Below are 17,371 nucleotides of genomic sequence, written 5' to 3'. Positions count from 1 at the left end.
CTAGCGCCAGAAATATTAAGCGCGACCTGCCGCGCAACAACATCCACATGGGTAGCTGCAGCAATCCGAACAGAAGCACTTTCGCAGGCCAGACAAGCAACAATCATGCCCGGGGCAGTGATTAGAAATACCGTTGACAGGCTTGATAGGCCAAGCGCCTATTACGCAGGGAGGGTGAGTGGGAGGAATTTCTGTCTTTCTTCAATTCAATTTACTGACCTCAACTCAGAAGAAGCGTAGGTATGACGATCGTGAGGAGAGAGAAAAAACACCTGAGCCTCAAGAGGATCCTCTGAAGGATGCGGCGACCCTCTACGTTGGGAATCTGTAAGTTTTTACTTGCAATTTGTTGGCCATTCTACAGTGTCTTTGTACTGATATTTTAAAGGTCATTCTACACCACAGAAGAGCAAATTCACGAGCTATTCGTCAAATGCGGAGAGATCAAGCGATTGGTCATGGGTCTGGATAGATTCAACAAGACACCCTGTGGCTTTTGCTTCGTCGAATACTACACTCACCAAGATGCGCTGGATTCTATGAAGTACATTGGTGGGACAAAGCTTGATGAGCGTATTATTCGCACGGATCTGGACCCTGGCTTCGAGGAGGGCAGACAATACGGTCGCGGAAAGTCTGGTGGGCAGGTTCGCGACGAATACCGTGAGGAGTACGATGAAGGTCGTGGAGGATTGGGCCGAGCTATTCAAGCCGAGCGCGTCAAGGAGGAAGAAGAATATGGCAAGGGAAGGTAGGCGGTATGCACAAATGGCTATAAGAAGGCAATGTAATGGGCATTCACGGTGTAAAGAAGGCGTAGTGGGAAAACCTAGGGTAGCGGAAATGACTCTGATACATTCATCCTGCGGTATACATATTTATCTCCATCGTACATCAATCTCCCAGAAACGCCTGCCATGCATTGTAATATCACAGCCTTAATATAGTACAGCCCACTCCATCCCATCGAAGCTCTAGTATCCAGGGGGGTTGACACGCTGAGAAACTCTCGTCCACTTGGGTAATTCTGTGCAGGGTCAGTATATCTGCTTCGTAGTCTATAGGGACCGGCAATTGCCTACTGTGGATAGCCTTCCGGTACTTCTTCTCCTTGCGATCGAAAATGGTATATTTGTCCCTCGGCACCATCTCCTGCTCCTTTGGCATCTCGGCCTTCCACCTCTCAACTGGCTTGATCTCCATTCCCTTCTTGGCCAGTGCCTGGTCAACAATCGAGACCACTGTGTCGACTGCGCGGAGGCGCTTGCGTTGTCGTGCCTTCTGGAACTTGGACAGTCTCCATGGGATCTTCCTGTAACGGTCGCACGTCAGCTCCTGAATCCCAATTGACGACAGTCAGAGGGAATATGGCCTTACCAAAGAAGTCCCACCGACAGCGAATTCGTAGGTCTGAAGGCTCCAAACATGGTGTTCTGATTATCCGCCTCTGGAATCAACTCCTCGCAATTGACAGCCGCGATAATATTTTGAGCATGCGAGCCGCGCCAAGACATCTACCCGCCGCAGCCAATCAGCGCTTGTTTCCGCACCCAACGTCAGTTAACACCACAGCCGCAAGCTTCCTCTCCAATCCATGCCCAGCAAGGGTGTAAATACGAAATTATGTCTTTTTACTTTGCCATTGTTGGCACGCAAGATAATCCCCTCTTCGAATACGAGTTTGGCAGCTCGAAGCAGGGCGGTGATGGAATCGCGCGGTTTCCTGACCAGGCCCGCTATATGAACCAGTTCGTGGTGCATAGCAGCTTGGATATTGTGGAGGAAGTCCAATGGGGGACCGGACAAATGTAGGTTCTAGTCAGTCGAGTTTTAGGAGTCATAGACTAACCAAGTTTTGCAGGTATCTGAAGTGCCTCGATCGGTTTTACAATAATTACGTCTCATGCTTTATCACCCCTGGAAGTACGTACAATACCGCCATGAGCAGCGCAGAGAACTAATCGGCGGCATAGATATCAAGTTCCTCCTCCTACAGATGCCCTCACAACCTACCGGTACGGCGATATCAACCCGGGCCTCGACATCAATCGCTGCGAACCCAACATCTCCCCAAACCGAAGAGGCAATCCGACAGTTCTTTGTCGAGGTATATGAGAACTGGGTGAAGACGACCATGAGCCCGTTCTACCAAGTTAATATGGAAGTAAAGAGCCCGGTCTTCAGGAACCGCGTGGTGGCGTCCGCAAAGAAATACTTGTAAACTACTGGGAAGGTACTGGGCGGGCGTTTTTCTGGTTTTACGAAGTTATGAATGAGTAGATGAAGGTTAATACGGCCTATGTTTCAATGTTTGTGACTTGCGGTGTTTGTGATTGGGAAGAAGAGCTTCTAAGAAGCTCTGCTGTTCTTGGCACAAAAGGACGCACCCTCCCTTGGTCTATCTACCATTCGGTCTAGGTCCGAAGAACGGCTGTGCACAACAGCTGGTGTTTACAACAACTGTGATTAAAACGAAGTCGCTCAATTACCCAGGGCTGCAATCAATAAGCCAGTTCTTCATAAGTAGAGCCAAGGTATTGGCCTCTCTTTTGGATAACTTTATATATATTACGGCAGTTATCGGAATGCACCACGTGACTGCCCCACACCTGTCCCTCTTTCGGCGCTTCTCTTCGCATCTTCAGAAATATGGATGTCCTGTACCGATACTAGATCACAATACCGATAACTGTTTTGCAAAGCGTGTTTATTAAACCGTCTCCTCTGCTTTGTGCACAATCTTCAATATGGACTACGCCAACCTCCCAACCCCCGCCACTGCCGTGGCCGACTTCTGTCTTATTCCCGTAGGTCCACTGGTTCTCAAATCGCGGGGACTTCTCATTTTCGAATCAACAACATATATGTCATATTTGATTATCTAAACTCCTAACTGACTACAAACAGATTGGCACCCCGACTGCATCCGTCTCCGCGGAGGTCGCTGCAGTCCAGCGCCTCATGAAAGCAAGTGGTCTCTCTTACACCATGCACTCTGCTGGTACTACCGTTGGTACGTGTAAACTAAATTTCCTGTTCGTTTGTTCACCAATACAATTGGCTTCTTCCTTGGCACCTTCCCGTTTTATCTCTACACACATACCTGTAAAACCTCCAAATCACGTGCCAGTAGCACTTCCCCTGAATCCCCCCACTCACGCAATCTACCTCTTCTAATAACCCCTAACTCCTCTATAGAGGGCTCCTGGGACGCTGTCTTCCGCATCATCGGACAGGCCCACACGCTTGTGCACAATAATGGCGTTCTCCGCGTCCAGACCGACATCCGCGCCGGCACTCGCACGGACAAGAAGCAGCACTTCGCTGAGAAAGTATCCAAGGTCGAAGCCATCCTCGCTGCAGACGTGAGCACGAAGGCCGAAGGCGCATCAGGAGGCAGCCATATTGATGCCGAGAGGAACGAGGGCTACATCGCCGGGGACGCGAAGGTGGGCGAACCGGCTGCGAAGGCAGGCACCGCGAAGGCGTCGAAGAGTGAGGGCGAGGGTGCCTCCCTAGGTGGGACGCAGGTCGGGCCCGGAAAGGTCAAGGGAAACTGGGCGAGTCTGCTCAAGAAGTAGCTCTTAGCCAGCCAGCAACACCTTAAGTGTTCGATTATCCATCTCGCTCGTCTTTCTTATAACATGCGTCCCCTGTGCCTGTCGGCGAGTTGCCCTCGCTCTCCTTCAATACCTGCATCTCCATCTCCTCCCCACATCCCTCACACGCCCACATCTCACGCACCCAGAGCGCCGCATTCTTAGCCGCGGCGCTTCGGCGGCGACAGGCCCCGGCCCGTCCGTTGAGCTCACAGACGAGCCCACATGCACGACTCGGGCAACGCACCACCACGCGCGTGGCGGGTGGCAGACACTCTAGGTATGTGTCACGGTCTAGCCGCGGGCGGTAGATTTTCATGTCATGCCCGTCAGCATCTGTCCCCCCCACTGCGAAACGGCGGGTGCGGGGGCTCATGGTCTCGAATAAGGGCCCATAAGGCCAATCGGCGAGGACATGAACTGTGGAAGGGACACCGAATGGGTGAGTATTGAGCTGCGGAAACGGAGCATCTGGAAATTGAGGAACTGGGGCGGTTGGAGTGCGTGGGGAGACGTTTTCGGGTGACGATTTGGAAGGGATGGGTTCACGGGGAGGTATGGTGATGGGACGCGTGAGGAAGGGGTTGACGTACTTGGGGGACGAGGTTGGCGGATCTGGCAGTGCCGGGGCTGTGGCAAAGGTGCGGCGGGTGTGTGGCTGTTCGGAGTGTGGATGGCGGAGGTGGGAGGAGTTGACTGCCAAGTGGCGCCTTGATGGCTGTACTGCGGGCATTGAAATATGGGATCTGGCAGATCCTGAGGGCACGGCAGTCGCCGATGAGACAATGTCCGAGAAGAAGGACTTGAACTTTGAAGCGGGGGTGCTAGGGCGGTCAGGCATGCTGGTGCTTTGGTTTCTGGGTACTATTGACGTTTTAATGGCGACTGGTGAGTAGGGCGCGTCCACCATGGTGGCTGAAAGGGGGATAGGGGTCCATGGGTTGTCGGGGATGGAAGTGTTACCATCGATGTCTTGGCCTGGGGGACGAGGTGGGAACCATAAGGTGGTATAGGGCCAATGTGCTGTGTGGGGTTGTATGATGATTTTGGAGCATTTGGGGGAGTTGGGTGGGCGGTGTAAGTGTTGATGCTGGGTTGGTTGTGTGTCAACACTGGGCCGTTCTGCGAGGGAGGATGGGTGGAAGTGTCCGTGCTGGGCTGGCTGGGTTGTCCGGGCTTGGGGTATGATGCGAATAGTTTCGCGAGTGTCCTGCGGGCAGCATGGAGCTTCCTCGATTATGTGAGGAGCCGCAGGAGGCGGTTGGTTTGCGAAGAATTGACGTGGAGGAGGGTTGGAAGTTGTGGGGGAGTCCGGATCGACTTCACTGATGATCATGATTGTTATATTATCGAATATTGCAGTTGGTGCTATATAAACTTTCTATGATGGGTGATTTTCAATTATAATAATCTGGAATCGAACTCTGCTCTTTCAAAGCCAGGTCGGTTTATTTATCCGCGGAGAAGCTTTGTCTGAACCATCTGCCGGTTCTTGAGAATCGAACAAGGCAAACTCCGACATCCCCATCCAAAAATGGGAAGGACCCAAGTCTTCTGGCCTAACTTCAAGGAATATTTTTTGGACGAAGACTCGATGATCGTCACCAATTCTCCCGTCAATAAAGAAAACTAACTCGGTCACGAGTCGGTGTAGTGGTGCTTTGTCTCTCATAAAGGGACTCGATAATCACCGATATAATGGGCACGCTGTATCTCTTTACTCTCATCGTAGGTCAAAGCCAAAGTAATCTCATCTCAACCATGGGCGTGCATGGATTCCCTTGGCTGTTTGGGGCTCATTGTCTTAAGTACTCTCTCTACCTTTATAATCTACGGATACTATCTACGTCCACTACCCACCGAGGAGAACAGAAAAGTCCAAAAGTAGCCCAAAGACTCCGGTATTCTGAAAAACCTGCGTCTCAGGAGAGAGGAGGGTGCGTGGGTTTTCTTGTCAGGACGCCTCCTGTCATGCTCAGCTCGCCGTCACCGTCCAGTTTATCTCCCACCGCTCGCTTCCTCCCACCACAACCTCTCACAACCGTCACAGCTGATAGTGTATCATGGGCAACAACATAAATTGCCCGGACCTGGCGGCTTCTGATCTCAACTTCCTCGTCTGCAGGAACAAAATGCATAGATTGGAAGGCTGGTGTGTAGTTCATTTTTAAGATGGTCGTAGTAGCAAATTAATTTATGTAAAATTGAGGAAGTGTCATAAATATGAGAAATATGAAGCGTAATGGAGCAGCTAATTGTCGATATAATGGATATACGTTCTGGTCGAACCACCAACTGTACTGGTTGGCCAACTGGCTCATCCACGGCCGTTTTTCTTGCGTGGGTGATTAGTCTTAGGAGTGACGCCGTAATATAACATGTTCCAATCCTTCCTTCTCCTATTCCCCCTTTCTTTCCTCTTAATTTCTAATGGGGATTGCCAGCGGTCAAGAGGGGCGGATTCGTATTTTTCGATCCCATCTCAATGAGCTCAGTTACCCAATCGATACTCGATACTCGCCACTCATCCCCCCCTGAATAAAGAAAAAGCGTGAAGCTCAATAGCATGGCGAGTAGACGCAGAAGCTACTTTGTCCCCCATAAAGGACCCCGAAGCGCCAAAAATACATTTCCTTTCATTCCTCTATTCTCGTCTCCAACAATTTCACTAGGGCAGGCCACCGCATACTGCGTCGCCACTGGAATTACTCATATGGCAGCCGGCTGTTTTACAACACTGCTGTATTGCCCAGCGTTGTGAACCTGGTATAGCCACCCATTTTCTGTCACCACGAACCTACCGTTTTAAATATCGTACACCTCGTTTGTGTTATTTGTGATCAACATCACACACTCGTATCAACTTCTTGCCCTGGCTGTGTGGTAAAAAGGTGTCCGCGCGTAGGTAGATGTGCAATGCTGGTGAGGAGCCGTCAGGAAGTGTTGCGGCCGTGCTGTCGTCGAGAGGTTGCTGTCACCACCTCTTTCTCACCGCCCCTTTCTCACCACGCACACCCCTTCACCGTCTAAACCTCTTCTCACCGCCACCAGCACCAACACACTCTCCCGACATCATCACAGGCCCTTCTAGCTTCAGAGCGTCCAGTCCTCCCCTATGGGAATATTGTTGAAGTGTATGATATCACTTGCTGCGGTAGTATAAGTCATCAAGTTGAGTTGAACAACAGTTCACTGTAATATGTGTTGTATTGTTTTTCTGAGTGAAGCTATCTACGGAACTATTTGTGGGTGGTCCGCAACCCGATTCGGTTGGCGAGCCACATGCCCAACCAATCAGTCTGAGCAACCTCCTCCTTCAACAAATATCCATTATTCTGGTACGTGCGTTTGTTCCCTCTTTCACTCTCGGAGGGGTGGTTTATATAGTTGATCGGGGCCTAGCTAGCAGCTGGGCGGAGTGTTGCTCGGGGATGATTGGAGGTATGGGGGGTGGGATGTGGTGGGAAGGTGTATATTGGGGTTGAAGATGCAGTGTCTATTGCGGCAGTTGTGGTTAACGTGAAGTGTGGATCTGTGATTTATTTCTTCAAAAATAGCTTATCTAATGTATCTCCCCGCATCCCCATGTCCCACGCTCTACCCCCCTACTCCCCCTCCTTCCCCTTCTCCTCCACCACCGTCCCCTCCGTCCCCCCACTCCCCCTCCCCCCCCCGGCCACCCTCGGCATCCCAATAACCTCTCCATGCTCAAGCGCATGCGCATCAAACTTCGGCCCCTTAAAGTTCTTGCGGCCATCGACGAACCATTGGATCGTGGCGATGACGAATATGAGGAAGAACGCCACAACGCAGTAATTCATGTTACTCCCTGTAACCTCCAACACCGGCGGAAACAAAAACAACACCGTCGTAACAGCGACATACGCCAGTCCGATCAGATTAGCCGCCCACCCCAACCATTCTGGCAGCACGAACGGTCTCGGCCTCAGCATATTGCGGCCCCTGAGACAGTTAATCGCGATGGGGATCCCGTAACTCACTCCCAGGGCCACCACACTCGCCGAGATAATCGCATTAAACGCGCTACTCGACCCGAGGAAGATGCACCCAAACACCACGACGAGGGCGGTAGTGAGGTACAAAGCGTTGAGGGGGAGGTCGAGGCGCGGGTGGACCTTGGCGAAGAAGCGGGAGGCGGGGAGGCCGCCGTCGCGCGCGAAGGCGTAGGTCATGCGCGAGGAGGTGGTCATTATGCTTGTTGTTGCGAAGAGGAGGCAGACTAGGGGGAAGCTGGGGAGGGGGGTTAGTTTGCGTTTCGGCTGCAGAAAAAAGGTTGATAACTTACATTAGGAGACAGATGGAGCCGGCCTTGCTGCCTGTGGCGTTGTAGAGGATAGCCAACATAGGACCCGCCGCCGAATTGATAACCTCCTGCACGTCGCCCGCGACGAAGAGGAGGACGGTGAGGAAGACGAAGCCCGTGAAAACCCCAATCGCCACACAAGCAATCATGATTTTCGGGCCCTCAACAGCAGCATTCGGAATCTCCTCAATCATATGCGCCACCGCGTCAAAGCCGGTGAGTCCTGTTGAAAAACATTAGATTTAGAACGCTTAGATACTCAGTAGCTATGGGGCCACTCACCTAGACCCGCCTGAAGAAGTCCAAGCAACCAGGCGATTCCATCAGGCCACCCCGTTTCGTTGATGAATTCGCGGAACACGAAGTCGGGGGGTGAGTAGTTGGGAGAGGCGCAGGCGAGGACGGTGATGGATATCACGACGAAGCCGGTTATGGACCAGAAGAGGGCGGCTTTGGTGACGGTGGGTAGGATGCGTGTGAGGAAGGTGTTGATGAGGAACGCAACAATGTTGTAGCCGATGTAGATGAGGAACTGATGCCACCGCTGCGGCACATACGGCGGGTTCATCAGCGAAATAACCCCAATAATAAGCTGGCTCCCCAACAACCCCCCCGAAGCAACCAACGCGATCCAACCAGAAACATTAATCCACCCCGTCACCCAACTCAAGATCGGCACCCACTTCTTCCAACTAATAACAGCGACCCAGTGGTACTGCCCGCCCGCCGTCGGGTACGCGGAGAGGAACTCAGCGAGGGAGGCAGCGAGGGCGAGGTTGCAGATGCCGGCTGTGATGAGGCCCCAGATTACGGAGAAGGGGCCACCGGAGGAGAGGGCGAGGGAGAGGGAGGCGGCGAGGGCGGTCCAGGAGTTGAGGATGGCGAAGCAGAGGCCGAGCATGGAGAGGGGGGAGAAGGAGCGGTTGAGTTCGCGGTGGTGGCCGAGGGCGGCGAGTTGGGCGTCGTCGCCGTAGGTTTGGGTGGTCTGGGCTGTTTGGGTCTTCTTCATGGTGGAGGAATCCATGCCTGCTGAGTCGTGTTGCATTTTTAGGGAATGGAGTGGGTGGGATGAGGGAGGGGAGGAGGGATGAGGGAGGGGAGGAGGAATGAGGGAGGGGAGGAGGGATGAGGGAGGGGAGGAGGGATGAGGGAGGGGAGGAGGGATGAGGGAGGGGAGGAGGGATGAGGAGGGGATGAGGAAGGGTGGAGGTCAAGCTATAAGAAGGATGGATACGAGACAACGGGGGCAGATGTCAAGTGTTAAATTAGAATTTCCCCAGACTAGATCGACAGATAGAGGGAGAGAGATTAACCTCTACATTCCTTCCTCCCTTCCCCGATAACCACCAGGGTGCGTGTGCAGCAGGCTAGAATAGTCACAATCCGGAAAGTTGCGTGCGGGGATATCAGAATATTTGCGGGGATGATGTGGGAACACGTCTGGGACCTCTTTCCCTGTAGCACTCCCGTCATCTTAGTCGTCCCCTCTTAGTCGTCGTCGTCGTCGTCGTCTTCTCCTCCTTCTAACTATCTCTGAAGTCGCAATTTGCTGGTGGAGAGAACTACAGAAAGAGGAGGCTCGAGAGGCGGCGAGGGGGGTTACTAGATGGCTCTAGAAGCTGTCCATCTTCATGCCGGCCGAGGCGGTGGTGGAGATTCTGGTACGGGGGAACGGGGTTGTTATTATTTCAGAGAGAGTGGGAGGAGGGTTTCGGCGAAAGTGAATAAGCAGCTATACAGGTAAGTTAAGTAGGATGTGCCCGTTAATTTAGGGAGAGCGAGCGTTATTGATCTGTTTATAAGTTGATATCCCATATACAATTTCTAAAGCATCAATATCACACGCACACACTCCTCTAGATCGCATCAGAACTGCCGTAAGCCCCAATCGCGCCCTCACAAAAAAGCTTGTCCCGCCATTCCCCGATTGCTCATCTCCCATCCCATATCCTGACCAATCGGCGGTCTCAACGCCCACCTTTCTTCCACACCATGGATATGCATCGAGCAGCCGGGGTTTTGGTTAAAACGGGCCGTTAAGTTATCTTGTTGGTGACCGTTGTGAGATCTTGTGAATGAGGATTCTGGCGGATGGCTGTGGAGAGTGGCAGGTGGGAATCAGAGGCAGGCGGTGATGGCAGGCAACCGGTGGTGAGAAGCATGTTGTGATGACAGCAACAAGAAGAGGGCGCATTCAAATACCCCCTCCCCCCTCTAAACCTCCATGTCTGCACTAGAAACTACGGAACACGCTCATTCGCAAGAGGCGTCCCTCTCAGTCATGGCGCTGTGGATAGTGGTAGGTAAGTATGAGAGGCAGGTAGGAAGGCATTACAGAGGCGGTGGTGATAGGAGACGGTGGTGAGAGGCTGGCGGTGACGACAGGTAGCGACAGCAACGAGAAGATGGCGTAGGGAGCGACAGTGACGAGAACGAGGGCGACAGCAGTAGGGTTTTCAGCGCAGGCCAAATCCAAAAATGACAAGCTGCTGACACGAGATCGCTTGTGCGCTGGTGGCTCGATGGTGTTCTGGACTTCACAAAACTTCCGTTTAGACAGGGCCCCGGTGATGGCATCGATTGAGGGGTGATCTGGGCTCGCCGTCGCTGCGATTTATAGAACACATATTAGTTGGGAGCAAAGCATATTCTAGGATTGATTGGACTCAAAATAAGTAGGAGAATAGTGAGTAGATGCTTGAAAAGGTTGCCATCTGTTAAGCACGGGGCTTGTAAGTGTATCGGCAGGTCGAGTGGATGGCAAATAATAACAAAGGGTTGAGATCGAGTAGCTACGTGCTTGCTGCAAGTGTTCCAGCCTCGAGGGTTCAGCCTACTGGTTATGTAGATATATCATAATATTGGGACAAAAGTGAGGTATAATACACTACACCTTCCCACCACCCTTCCTATACTTCAACTCCAACCCCACCTTCACCCTTACACCTACCTCCTCCCACCCCTCCTCTCCCTCTCCCTCACCAACGACCCCTCCACCAGCCCCCTCTCCAACCCCGGCGTACTCCCCCCCCCCCTTCAAAAACCCCCACCTCCCACCTCGGCGCATCCCCCACCAGCCCCTCCCACAGATCACTCGGCAAAAACGCCCCCACCTCCCTCCTAAACGCCTTCCGCTCTACCGTATCCGCCTCCCTCAGCCTCTCAACCTGCTCCATCGCCTTAGCTAGGACACTCTTCATCTTCCGCTCCGCGCCGTGGCGGCGCGCGACCTCGAGGACGAGGCCGTCGTAGGAGGCGAGGTAGCCTTCATAGAAGGTACGCATATTGGCTAGCTCGTCAGCTTGGTCGTTCAACGCGGCCTTAGCGGATTGCCAGGCGCTAGCGAAGGATGTGCTAGCGGCGATATAGGCCGGGAGGGAGGCAGCGAGGCGCTCGAGCATGGTGAAGGCGGCTGTGGTGGCGGAGTAAGCGGAGCGGGCGGCCTCGACGTGGTGAGAGATATGGGGGAGGAGGGCTTCCATTTCCTGGAGGCGGAGATCGAGGTCCTGCACCACGGCTGGGAGTTCCGTAGCGTCAGCGGCGAGGACGCGAAGCATAGCTGCGCGCTCGTCGGGTGAGACAGGGCTGAGATGTGAGGAAGCGGCGGGGGAGGGGATGACGCCCGATATTGTGACGCCGGCGGGGAGCTGGTTATTCGATGCCGCTGCTTTGAGGGCGAGGAAGCCGCCCTCGGTGTGCTTGACTGCTTTGGCGCAGAGGTCGAAGTGGGATGTGAGTGATTCGAGGAGGAGTGCCATTTCAGCGGCGTGGATGCGGAGGTCGTGGAGGAGGGGGGGGGTGGGGGAGGAGTGTGCGGGGGTTGGGGGGGGGCGGAGGTGATGGCGGATTTGAGGGCCTGGCGGGAGGTGTCGAAGGCGCGGATTGAGGAGGCGAAGGAAGAGCGCGCGGATTGGGTGAGGTCGATGGTGGTTTTGAGGGCGGAGCGCGTGGCTTCGATGGCGTTCTCGTCGATAAAATCGAGGAGGGAGCGAGGGGGTTCGGAGGGGGGGCGGAGGGCGGAGGCGACGATGGTGGTGCGGAGGGTGTCCATTGTCTTTTTGAGGCGGTCGTCGGCGTCGTCAAGGTTCTTGATGACGTTCTGTGGTTGTTAGTGATGGACTAGGGCTCGTGACGGGGGGGGGGCTTACCTCAAAATCGGCCTGTCCATCATCGTAGACGACCTGAATCCCTCTCCTGACCTTCTCGAGTAGCCGGACCTGTTGTGATATCCCCGTCCGGAGAAAGCTAGTCCTCGCGGTTAAGATGACGCTCTCTCCCAGCGCATCCTGTGCCGCGCTCACAATCTCGTTGGCGCGCCATAATGTTCCAATAGAACTCAGGGCCTTCTTGGCATCGATGAGGTGTTGTATGAGAGTTGTTATGGGTATATCGGTCACGTCCTGATGCTGCGAGTTGTCTGGTGAAGACGATGCTGCACTGCCATCATAAGACATGGCTTTGGATAGGCTTTAGGTGGAGGGTAATGTATCGGTGGACCAGCAAAACTATCTGGGGAAGCTATGTATCGTTCAGAGCATCAATATTGAAGGACTGTTTGCCATATGGTGCGAATGTGGGCTATCAGAAATGAAGCTCTGGGTCAATGGGGTTGCCTGTGCCAAGAGGTTCGGGAGAGCAAACATGACAAACATGACAAACATGACAAACATGGCAAACATGACAAACATGGCAAACATGACAAACATGGCAAACATGACAAACATGGCAAACATGACAAACATGGCAAACATGACAAACATGGCAAACATGACAAACATGGCAAACATGACAAACATGGCAAACATGACAAACATAGGTGTATGGCAGGCCAGTACAGTAGCTTGTTCAGGCCTTTAGCGCCAATCTTTACCCGCAAATAAATGTCCTGGCTAACGAATGACAGGTCTAACCCAAAGAGGCAATTATCCAGAACATCAGCGACGGTATTTAGTACCGCCGCCTCCGCCTCGTTGACCCCCCTTACTCTTCAAAATGTCGAGTGCCTCCGTCTGATACTTCCGATTGTTTAATCACTTTGTTAAAGAATGCCACCATTCTCACCCGCTTGGGAATGAGGCGGCCTGGGCACACGATATCCCAAGTATCGCACACAATGTACGCCATTCTACCTCCACTCAGATGCTACGCCTAAGTTTTTACTTCTCAATGCTCCATAACTAACGCAATCCACAGCATGAATACTTACTACACGCAATGCGCGCGCTTGCAGCGTCGGACATATCAGGATACTCGCCTAACGACTCAGCCCTCGCTCTGTCGGGGATCAACCACCGCGTACGCGCAATCGAGTCCCTCAGCACAGCCTTGTCGCGCGGCCTCCACACAATGGAGGAAGGAAACGCCATGCTAGCCACGTGTTACACGCTGGTATTCCAATCGGCCCTCATTTCTGACGGCTTCCCAGAGTACATGTCCTTCATTCGCGGGTGCATGGTGGTAGCCTGGCAAATGGGGGTCAAGCAGCTCAAGTTTGTCTTTGAGGTTCTCAATGACGAGCAGCTGGCGAAGATGGGGCCGTATCTCCAGGGCGCTCCCGGTATTGATCCAGACCTGACAAACGGGGCCATCGGTTCCCTCGAGGCCTGCAGGCCACTGGTCGTGAGAGATGCAGAGAAGGCCTTTTACGAATGTATGCTCGAGATCGCCCAGGCGGCGCAGATATCTAGCTGGCAGGGTAGGTTTTCATCCTCTACATCTTTACTAGTCATCCGATAAGGTTAGGGTGTGCTGGGAAGGGGCGCTAGTGGGGATGGAGAGACTCCAGAAGGCTTAAAGAAAGTAAAGAGTTGAGAGTTGCCAGGATATCAAACGGCAATTGAGGAGGGGGAAGGTGAGGTATATAACTATGTTTCCTGCTGTAGGTTTGCGTTTTCTTATTCAACTCTCACGATCATATTCTATTCTCTGTGTTCACAGCATCACAATACTACCTCCTGCACACTAAAAACACAGATACAGCACACATAACACACAAACCCCAATAACCACCACCACAATGACCTCCCACGACACCTACCCCCTCCAACTCCTCCCCATACCCTCAACCCTCCCCTTCCGCTTATCCCAAGAAAACCTCCTCCCTCAAAAACCCCTTCGACACCGCCTTCATCCTCACCACAAGGACCCGCTACTCACAATCCACACTCCGCCCTCCCCCACCCTATACCCCGTTCCACGCCACTACCAGCCTGCAAATCCAAACTTCCGGCCAGGCTTTGCTCGCGTTTCCGAGCCCGCCTAAGCAACTCACTACCGCGGTCTTTAGTCTCTCGTCTCATGGGCGTTGTGATCGCCCTGTCTACCTGTCTACCCGCGCGGTAAGGAACTCAGGGAACTGCACTCTTGTCCGCGCGGACGACGAGACCGGCGCGCCGCTAGCAGAGACACGGTACAAGTAGGCCCCGTCATCCGATCCAGTGGTGTGTATCGGGGATAAGGAGGTAGTAATGTCGATGCCAAAGTGGACAGCCCGGACAATCAGTTTTAGCTGGGGCGGCCGGCGGTACCAGTGGCGCTACGGCGGTAGTTCCGAGAGGCGCGGCGTTGAAGGGGACAGGGGTAAAGGGTGCCATTCTCTCCTTTTATTGGAACGGGTGGAAGGGGAGGGGAAGGAAGGAATTAGGACGACTGTAGCCCGCTTTGTGAGGGGGGAAGAGACGCGCACGCCGGGGACGAAGAAGAGTTGTTCGCGGAACGGGGGGAGGTTGGAGATGGCGCTCGATAGGGCCGGGGGGGAGGATATGTTTGCAGGAGGGATTGGAGAGGAGGTGGTTGTGGTGACGGTGTTGGTGATGTTGAAGAAGGAGGTTGATCGACGGAGGTAGGCGCAGATCGCAGTTATTGGTATGTGCTGAACTCACTCACTCCCTTTCCCGTTTTTGGCAATGCCAGGGTGCCGTCTTACCGGGAATATAGGGGGACCGGTACCGTGTCAGGTAATGGCGTTTATGAGGGAGAAATAGCTAATTGGGTGCCCAGGGAATACGAAGGGGACTTTGTTGCCGTGGTATATTTGTCAGCATATGAGGCAGAAGAATGCGCCGCTGCCTGTGATTGGGTATTGCTTTGGGTTGTGGTTTGGTTGACGAGGGAGTTGTTTAGGTGTTTTTGAGTGATGGTCTGGAGTCATACGGGAACAGGAAGCTGGGAGAGGCTGGTGAAGGATTGGTTTCTCACTTTGGATGCCGACTTTCACTTATGGTTCGATATATTCACAGGCGTATTTGGCTCGAGGGAAGGCGCTCTAGTCCCCACTCCATATTATAGATTTCCACAAACTCGATATATTTCCCCACATCTACTTTAGCCTCCCAAGCACCCAGTTGCTCCACAACGCATACAGAAACAAGATCGCCATACAAATCAACGAAACGGCTCTGGGCACTGGCAGCGGTATCCGTGATATCCAATCCGAGAGCAATGTACCGGCTTGACTGATAGCTTCTATCCGTGGTTTTGCGACTGGGTGGGCGTTTTGGGGCTTGGGTTTTATGTGGCGAGGGCGATGAGGTTGTGGCGTGATGACGCGCTGACTTGGTGCTGTGATCGTTTTTGAATCCGGCGCGGAGATAGGTCCATTTCGGCGCTTGCGGCTTTTTCTAGTTCAGAATTGTATCTGTGAGCATTGTTAGAATGGGATGATGTCTCCAGTTGGTCGGATAATACCCTAACGCAACCGCCCTTGCGTCTCCCCGCATCACCCCACATACGGCCGCCACGGTCGCCTATCCTGACAGCTACTGCATGTGTTGTGTTGTGGCCGTGGCAAGGCTGAAGGCTACAAGCGAAAGGATGGGGGGATTTTTACAATGCTTTTGTTTTTGTAGGAAGCTTCATGGCATTATCTGACTATGGAGCCCGATCCAAACCCTTCACCAAAGCTCAGCGCGGCCCAGCCCAACTCAAACCCCTTGTCACAGCGACGCTCCGGCAAGCGCGCCGCCTCACCCGCCGCCGCAGCCCTGAGCCGGCACTCCCCATTGCTCCAGCCCCCGTTGCACCACCACCCGCGAACTCACCCCCCTCTATGCCCACCGCTTCTCTCTTCCTCACTTTCCTCCCTCCCGAAATACGTGCGCGGATCTACCACTTCGTCTTTGCGGGCCGGGAGCTGCTACTCGGCGTACGTTGGAACATCTTCACGTGCAGACCTTCGAGGGGCGCTCTACGGTACAGGGAGATTAATTCGGATCACACGGGCGGAAAGTGGCAGGCGGGCTGGCGGGGAGAGGTGGTTAGGGAGTACCCTGACAACTACCAGTATCTGGAGTTTAAACAGGAGCCCGGCGAGGAGAGGAAGTTGCTTAAACAGGAGCCCGGCGAGGAGAGGAATTTGCTCGGGCTAGCGCTATGTTGTCGACAAGTGTATGTTCCGCCCCCTTATAAATCGTAATCTGTAATAATAGCGCGAGGAGAGCTAATTGCGGAAAGCTACGCGGAGTCGATCAGGTTCTTATATGCCTCGACGGGCTTCACGTTTTGGTACCAGCCGTCGCTAGGGCAGTTCGTGCACGGAAACACGAAGCGCGTGGATTACATGCGGTGGGTTCGGGTGATGCGGCTGGAGTTCCAGTTTAGTGTCCCAGTTGTTGCCGGGGGGGTTGATGTGCGTGCGGGGTGGAACGAGGTGCTGGACGGCCAGGATTGGGAGGATATATGTCGTTGCTTGGGGTTGATGACTGGGCTTAGGGTGCTGCATGTTTCTATACTTCCGTCCGATACATTGGTGAATCAGGAATGGGCGGACGATATGGTTTGGGCGATGCTGGAGTTGCTTAGGACGGCGAGGGCGGATGAGTTTAGAGTGTCGGTCCGGAAGCCGTTTATGAAGTTTAGAGAGGTGCTGGGGGAGGCGCCATTTGAGCTGTATGAAGTGTATGAGGATTACTGAGATGCGGGAAGGGCGATGAATATTAGGAGGGACTATAAGATAGATGTATTGTATTTCCGGACCGTATCTAAGATGATTATAAGTGGGAAGTCGAGAAGCTAAGCGCTATCTTGTAGCGGCGATTTCATATCTTCCAATTTACAGTATCTTAATAATCAATACTAGCACCTAAAGTAACATTTATAGTTTGGCGATATACTCATATACTCATATTCTCAGAGAAGCGCCGGGGAAAGTTCGGGTCGTTCCAGAAATAGCTGCGGGATGCGCCTGGTGGGGTTCCTTCCCCATTACCCCGCATTCCCCTCTTGTGTCCGCCGCCTCTTCCGCACCAAGACATCTCATCTCGAAGGTAAGAGTGATCGCTCTTCGGCTTAACTGCTGACGAGCAGCACTTTATAGGCCTATGGGGTCTCGGATAGTACTACGTGGGAGTTAGGCTCGGTATAATTGCCCTCGACAACGTATATCTCACATACAGGCATCCCCTCAACCTCTCTCCATATCCCAAATCCATAAACAACCATTCCCATGTTA

General features: G+C 53.3%; 10 protein-coding genes across 10 annotated transcripts; 6 read left to right on the top strand and 4 right to left on the bottom strand.

Annotated features, from left to right (window-relative positions):
* The first annotated feature begins 18 nt into the window (after window positions 1–18).
* Window positions 19–844, top strand: CBC2 (nuclear cap binding complex subunit). Its single transcript, XM_024469637.1, has 3 exons — window positions 19–174; window positions 230–327; window positions 389–844. The coding sequence occupies exons 1-3, from the start codon at window positions 106–108 to the stop codon at window positions 753–755; spliced, it is 534 nt and encodes a 177-aa protein (XP_024322477.1). The 5' UTR covers window positions 19–105; the 3' UTR covers window positions 756–844.
* VC83_06030 (uncharacterized protein) lies at window positions 845–1,444 on the bottom strand. Its single transcript, XM_024469636.1, has 3 exons — window positions 1,378–1,444; window positions 1,083–1,312; window positions 845–1,027 (listed from the first exon to the last, which is right to left on the bottom strand). Exons 1-3 carry the CDS (start codon window positions 1,425–1,427, stop codon window positions 975–977), a joined length of 333 nt encoding a protein of 110 aa, XP_024322476.1. The 5' UTR covers window positions 1,428–1,444; the 3' UTR covers window positions 845–974.
* On the top strand, window positions 1,445–2,288 carry TRS20 (TRAPP subunit). Its single transcript, XM_024469635.1, has 3 exons — window positions 1,445–1,808; window positions 1,862–1,923; window positions 1,974–2,288. Exons 1-3 carry the CDS (start codon window positions 1,624–1,626, stop codon window positions 2,219–2,221), a joined length of 495 nt encoding a protein of 164 aa, XP_024322331.1. The 5' UTR covers window positions 1,445–1,623; the 3' UTR covers window positions 2,222–2,288.
* A 366-nt stretch (window positions 2,289–2,654) lies between these two features.
* On the top strand, window positions 2,655–3,802 carry VC83_06028 (uncharacterized protein). Its single transcript, XM_024469634.1, has 3 exons — window positions 2,655–2,807; window positions 2,908–3,013; window positions 3,199–3,802. Exons 1-3 carry the CDS (start codon window positions 2,748–2,750, stop codon window positions 3,579–3,581), a joined length of 549 nt encoding a protein of 182 aa, XP_024322332.1. The 5' UTR covers window positions 2,655–2,747; the 3' UTR covers window positions 3,582–3,802.
* VC83_06027 (uncharacterized protein) lies at window positions 3,616–4,509 on the bottom strand (the record flags this gene model as incomplete). The annotated part of the gene is made up of 1 exon (XM_024469633.1): window positions 3,616–4,509. One exon carries the CDS (start codon window positions 4,507–4,509, stop codon window positions 3,616–3,618), a length of 894 nt encoding a protein of 297 aa, XP_024322335.1.
* Window positions 4,510–7,204: 2,695 nt separating this feature from the next.
* On the bottom strand, window positions 7,205–9,106 carry VC83_06026 (uncharacterized protein; the record flags this gene model as incomplete). Its single annotated transcript, XM_024469632.1, has 3 exons — window positions 8,206–9,106; window positions 7,906–8,146; window positions 7,205–7,850 (listed from the first exon to the last, which is right to left on the bottom strand). Exons 1-3 carry the CDS (start codon window positions 8,966–8,968, stop codon window positions 7,205–7,207), a joined length of 1,650 nt encoding a protein of 549 aa, XP_024322336.1. The 5' UTR covers window positions 8,969–9,106.
* A 1,092-nt stretch (window positions 9,107–10,198) lies between these two features.
* Window positions 10,199–12,672, bottom strand: ATG17 (autophagy- protein 17; the record flags this gene model as incomplete). Its single annotated transcript, XM_024469631.1, has 4 exons — window positions 12,072–12,672; window positions 11,559–12,022; window positions 10,974–11,508; window positions 10,199–10,453 (listed from the first exon to the last, which is right to left on the bottom strand). Exons 1-4 carry the CDS (start codon window positions 12,375–12,377, stop codon window positions 10,199–10,201), a joined length of 1,560 nt encoding a protein of 519 aa, XP_024322333.1. The 5' UTR covers window positions 12,378–12,672.
* Window positions 12,673–12,868: 196 nt separating this feature from the next.
* VC83_06024 (uncharacterized protein) lies at window positions 12,869–13,925 on the top strand. The gene is made up of 4 exons (XM_024469630.1): window positions 12,869–13,038; window positions 13,117–13,618; window positions 13,729–13,801; window positions 13,903–13,925. The coding sequence occupies exons 2-3, from the start codon at window positions 13,138–13,140 to the stop codon at window positions 13,761–13,763; spliced, it is 516 nt and encodes a 171-aa protein (XP_024322334.1). The 5' UTR covers window positions 12,869–13,038; window positions 13,117–13,137; the 3' UTR covers window positions 13,764–13,801; window positions 13,903–13,925.
* A 465-nt stretch (window positions 13,926–14,390) lies between these two features.
* On the top strand, window positions 14,391–14,768 carry VC83_06023 (uncharacterized protein; the record flags this gene model as incomplete). Its single annotated transcript, XM_024469629.1, has 1 exon — window positions 14,391–14,768. One exon carries the CDS (start codon window positions 14,391–14,393, stop codon window positions 14,766–14,768), a length of 378 nt encoding a protein of 125 aa, XP_024322338.1.
* A 1,010-nt stretch (window positions 14,769–15,778) lies between these two features.
* Window positions 15,779–17,001, top strand: VC83_06022 (uncharacterized protein; the record flags this gene model as incomplete). Its single annotated transcript, XM_024469628.1, has 2 exons — window positions 15,779–16,308; window positions 16,375–17,001. 2 exons carry the CDS (start codon window positions 15,779–15,781, stop codon window positions 16,832–16,834), a joined length of 990 nt encoding a protein of 329 aa, XP_024322339.1. The 3' UTR covers window positions 16,835–17,001.
* Window positions 17,002–17,371: the final 370 nt, after the last annotated feature.

Source organism: Pseudogymnoascus destructans (assembly GCF_001641265.1).
Source record: "Pseudogymnoascus destructans isolate 20631-21 unplaced genomic scaffold scaffold_16, whole genome shotgun sequence".
NCBI classification, from domain to species: domain Eukaryota; kingdom Fungi; phylum Ascomycota; class Leotiomycetes; order Thelebolales; family Thelebolaceae; genus Pseudogymnoascus; species Pseudogymnoascus destructans.
This window is presented reverse-complemented; position numbering and strand designations above follow the sequence as displayed.

Excerpts from the sequence above, each read along its gene's own strand:
- VC83_06024 (XM_024469630.1), top strand. The coding sequence starts at position 13,138 with ATGCGCGCGCTTGCAGCGTCGGACATATCAGGATACTCGCCTAACGAC. Across the intron at positions 13,619-13,728 it reads GCAGATATCTAGCTGGCAGG|AGTTGAGAGTTGCCAGGATA; the intron begins GTAGGTTTTCAT and ends AAGAAAGTAAAG.
- VC83_06030 (XM_024469636.1), bottom strand. The coding sequence starts at position 1,427 with ATGTTTGGAGCCTTCAGACCTACGAATTCGCTGTCGGTGGGACTTCTT. Across the intron at positions 1,313-1,377 it reads CTGTCGGTGGGACTTCTTTG|GAAGATCCCATGGAGACTGT; the intron begins GTAAGGCCATAT and ends CGACCGTTACAG. Across the intron at positions 1,028-1,082 it reads GTACCGGAAGGCTATCCACA|AATTACCCAAGTGGACGAGA; the intron begins GTAGGCAATTGC and ends GACCCTGCACAG.
- TRS20 (XM_024469635.1), top strand. The coding sequence starts at position 1,624 with ATGTCTTTTTACTTTGCCATTGTTGGCACGCAAGATAATCCCCTCTTC. Across the intron at positions 1,809-1,861 it reads CAATGGGGGACCGGACAAAT|GTATCTGAAGTGCCTCGATC; the intron begins GTAGGTTCTAGT and ends CAAGTTTTGCAG. Across the intron at positions 1,924-1,973 it reads ATGCTTTATCACCCCTGGAA|ATATCAAGTTCCTCCTCCTA; the intron begins GTACGTACAATA and ends TCGGCGGCATAG.
- VC83_06028 (XM_024469634.1), top strand. The coding sequence starts at position 2,748 with ATGGACTACGCCAACCTCCCAACCCCCGCCACTGCCGTGGCCGACTTC. Across the intron at positions 2,808-2,907 it reads CCGACTTCTGTCTTATTCCC|ATTGGCACCCCGACTGCATC; the intron begins GTAGGTCCACTG and ends GACTACAAACAG. Across the intron at positions 3,014-3,198 it reads CTCTGCTGGTACTACCGTTG|AGGGCTCCTGGGACGCTGTC; the intron begins GTACGTGTAAAC and ends ACTCCTCTATAG.
- CBC2 (XM_024469637.1), top strand. The coding sequence starts at position 106 with ATGCCCGGGGCAGTGATTAGAAATACCGTTGACAGGCTTGATAGGCCA. Across the intron at positions 175-229 it reads GCGCCTATTACGCAGGGAGG|AAGAAGCGTAGGTATGACGA; the intron begins GTGAGTGGGAGG and ends ACCTCAACTCAG. Across the intron at positions 328-388 it reads ACCCTCTACGTTGGGAATCT|GTCATTCTACACCACAGAAG; the intron begins GTAAGTTTTTAC and ends GATATTTTAAAG.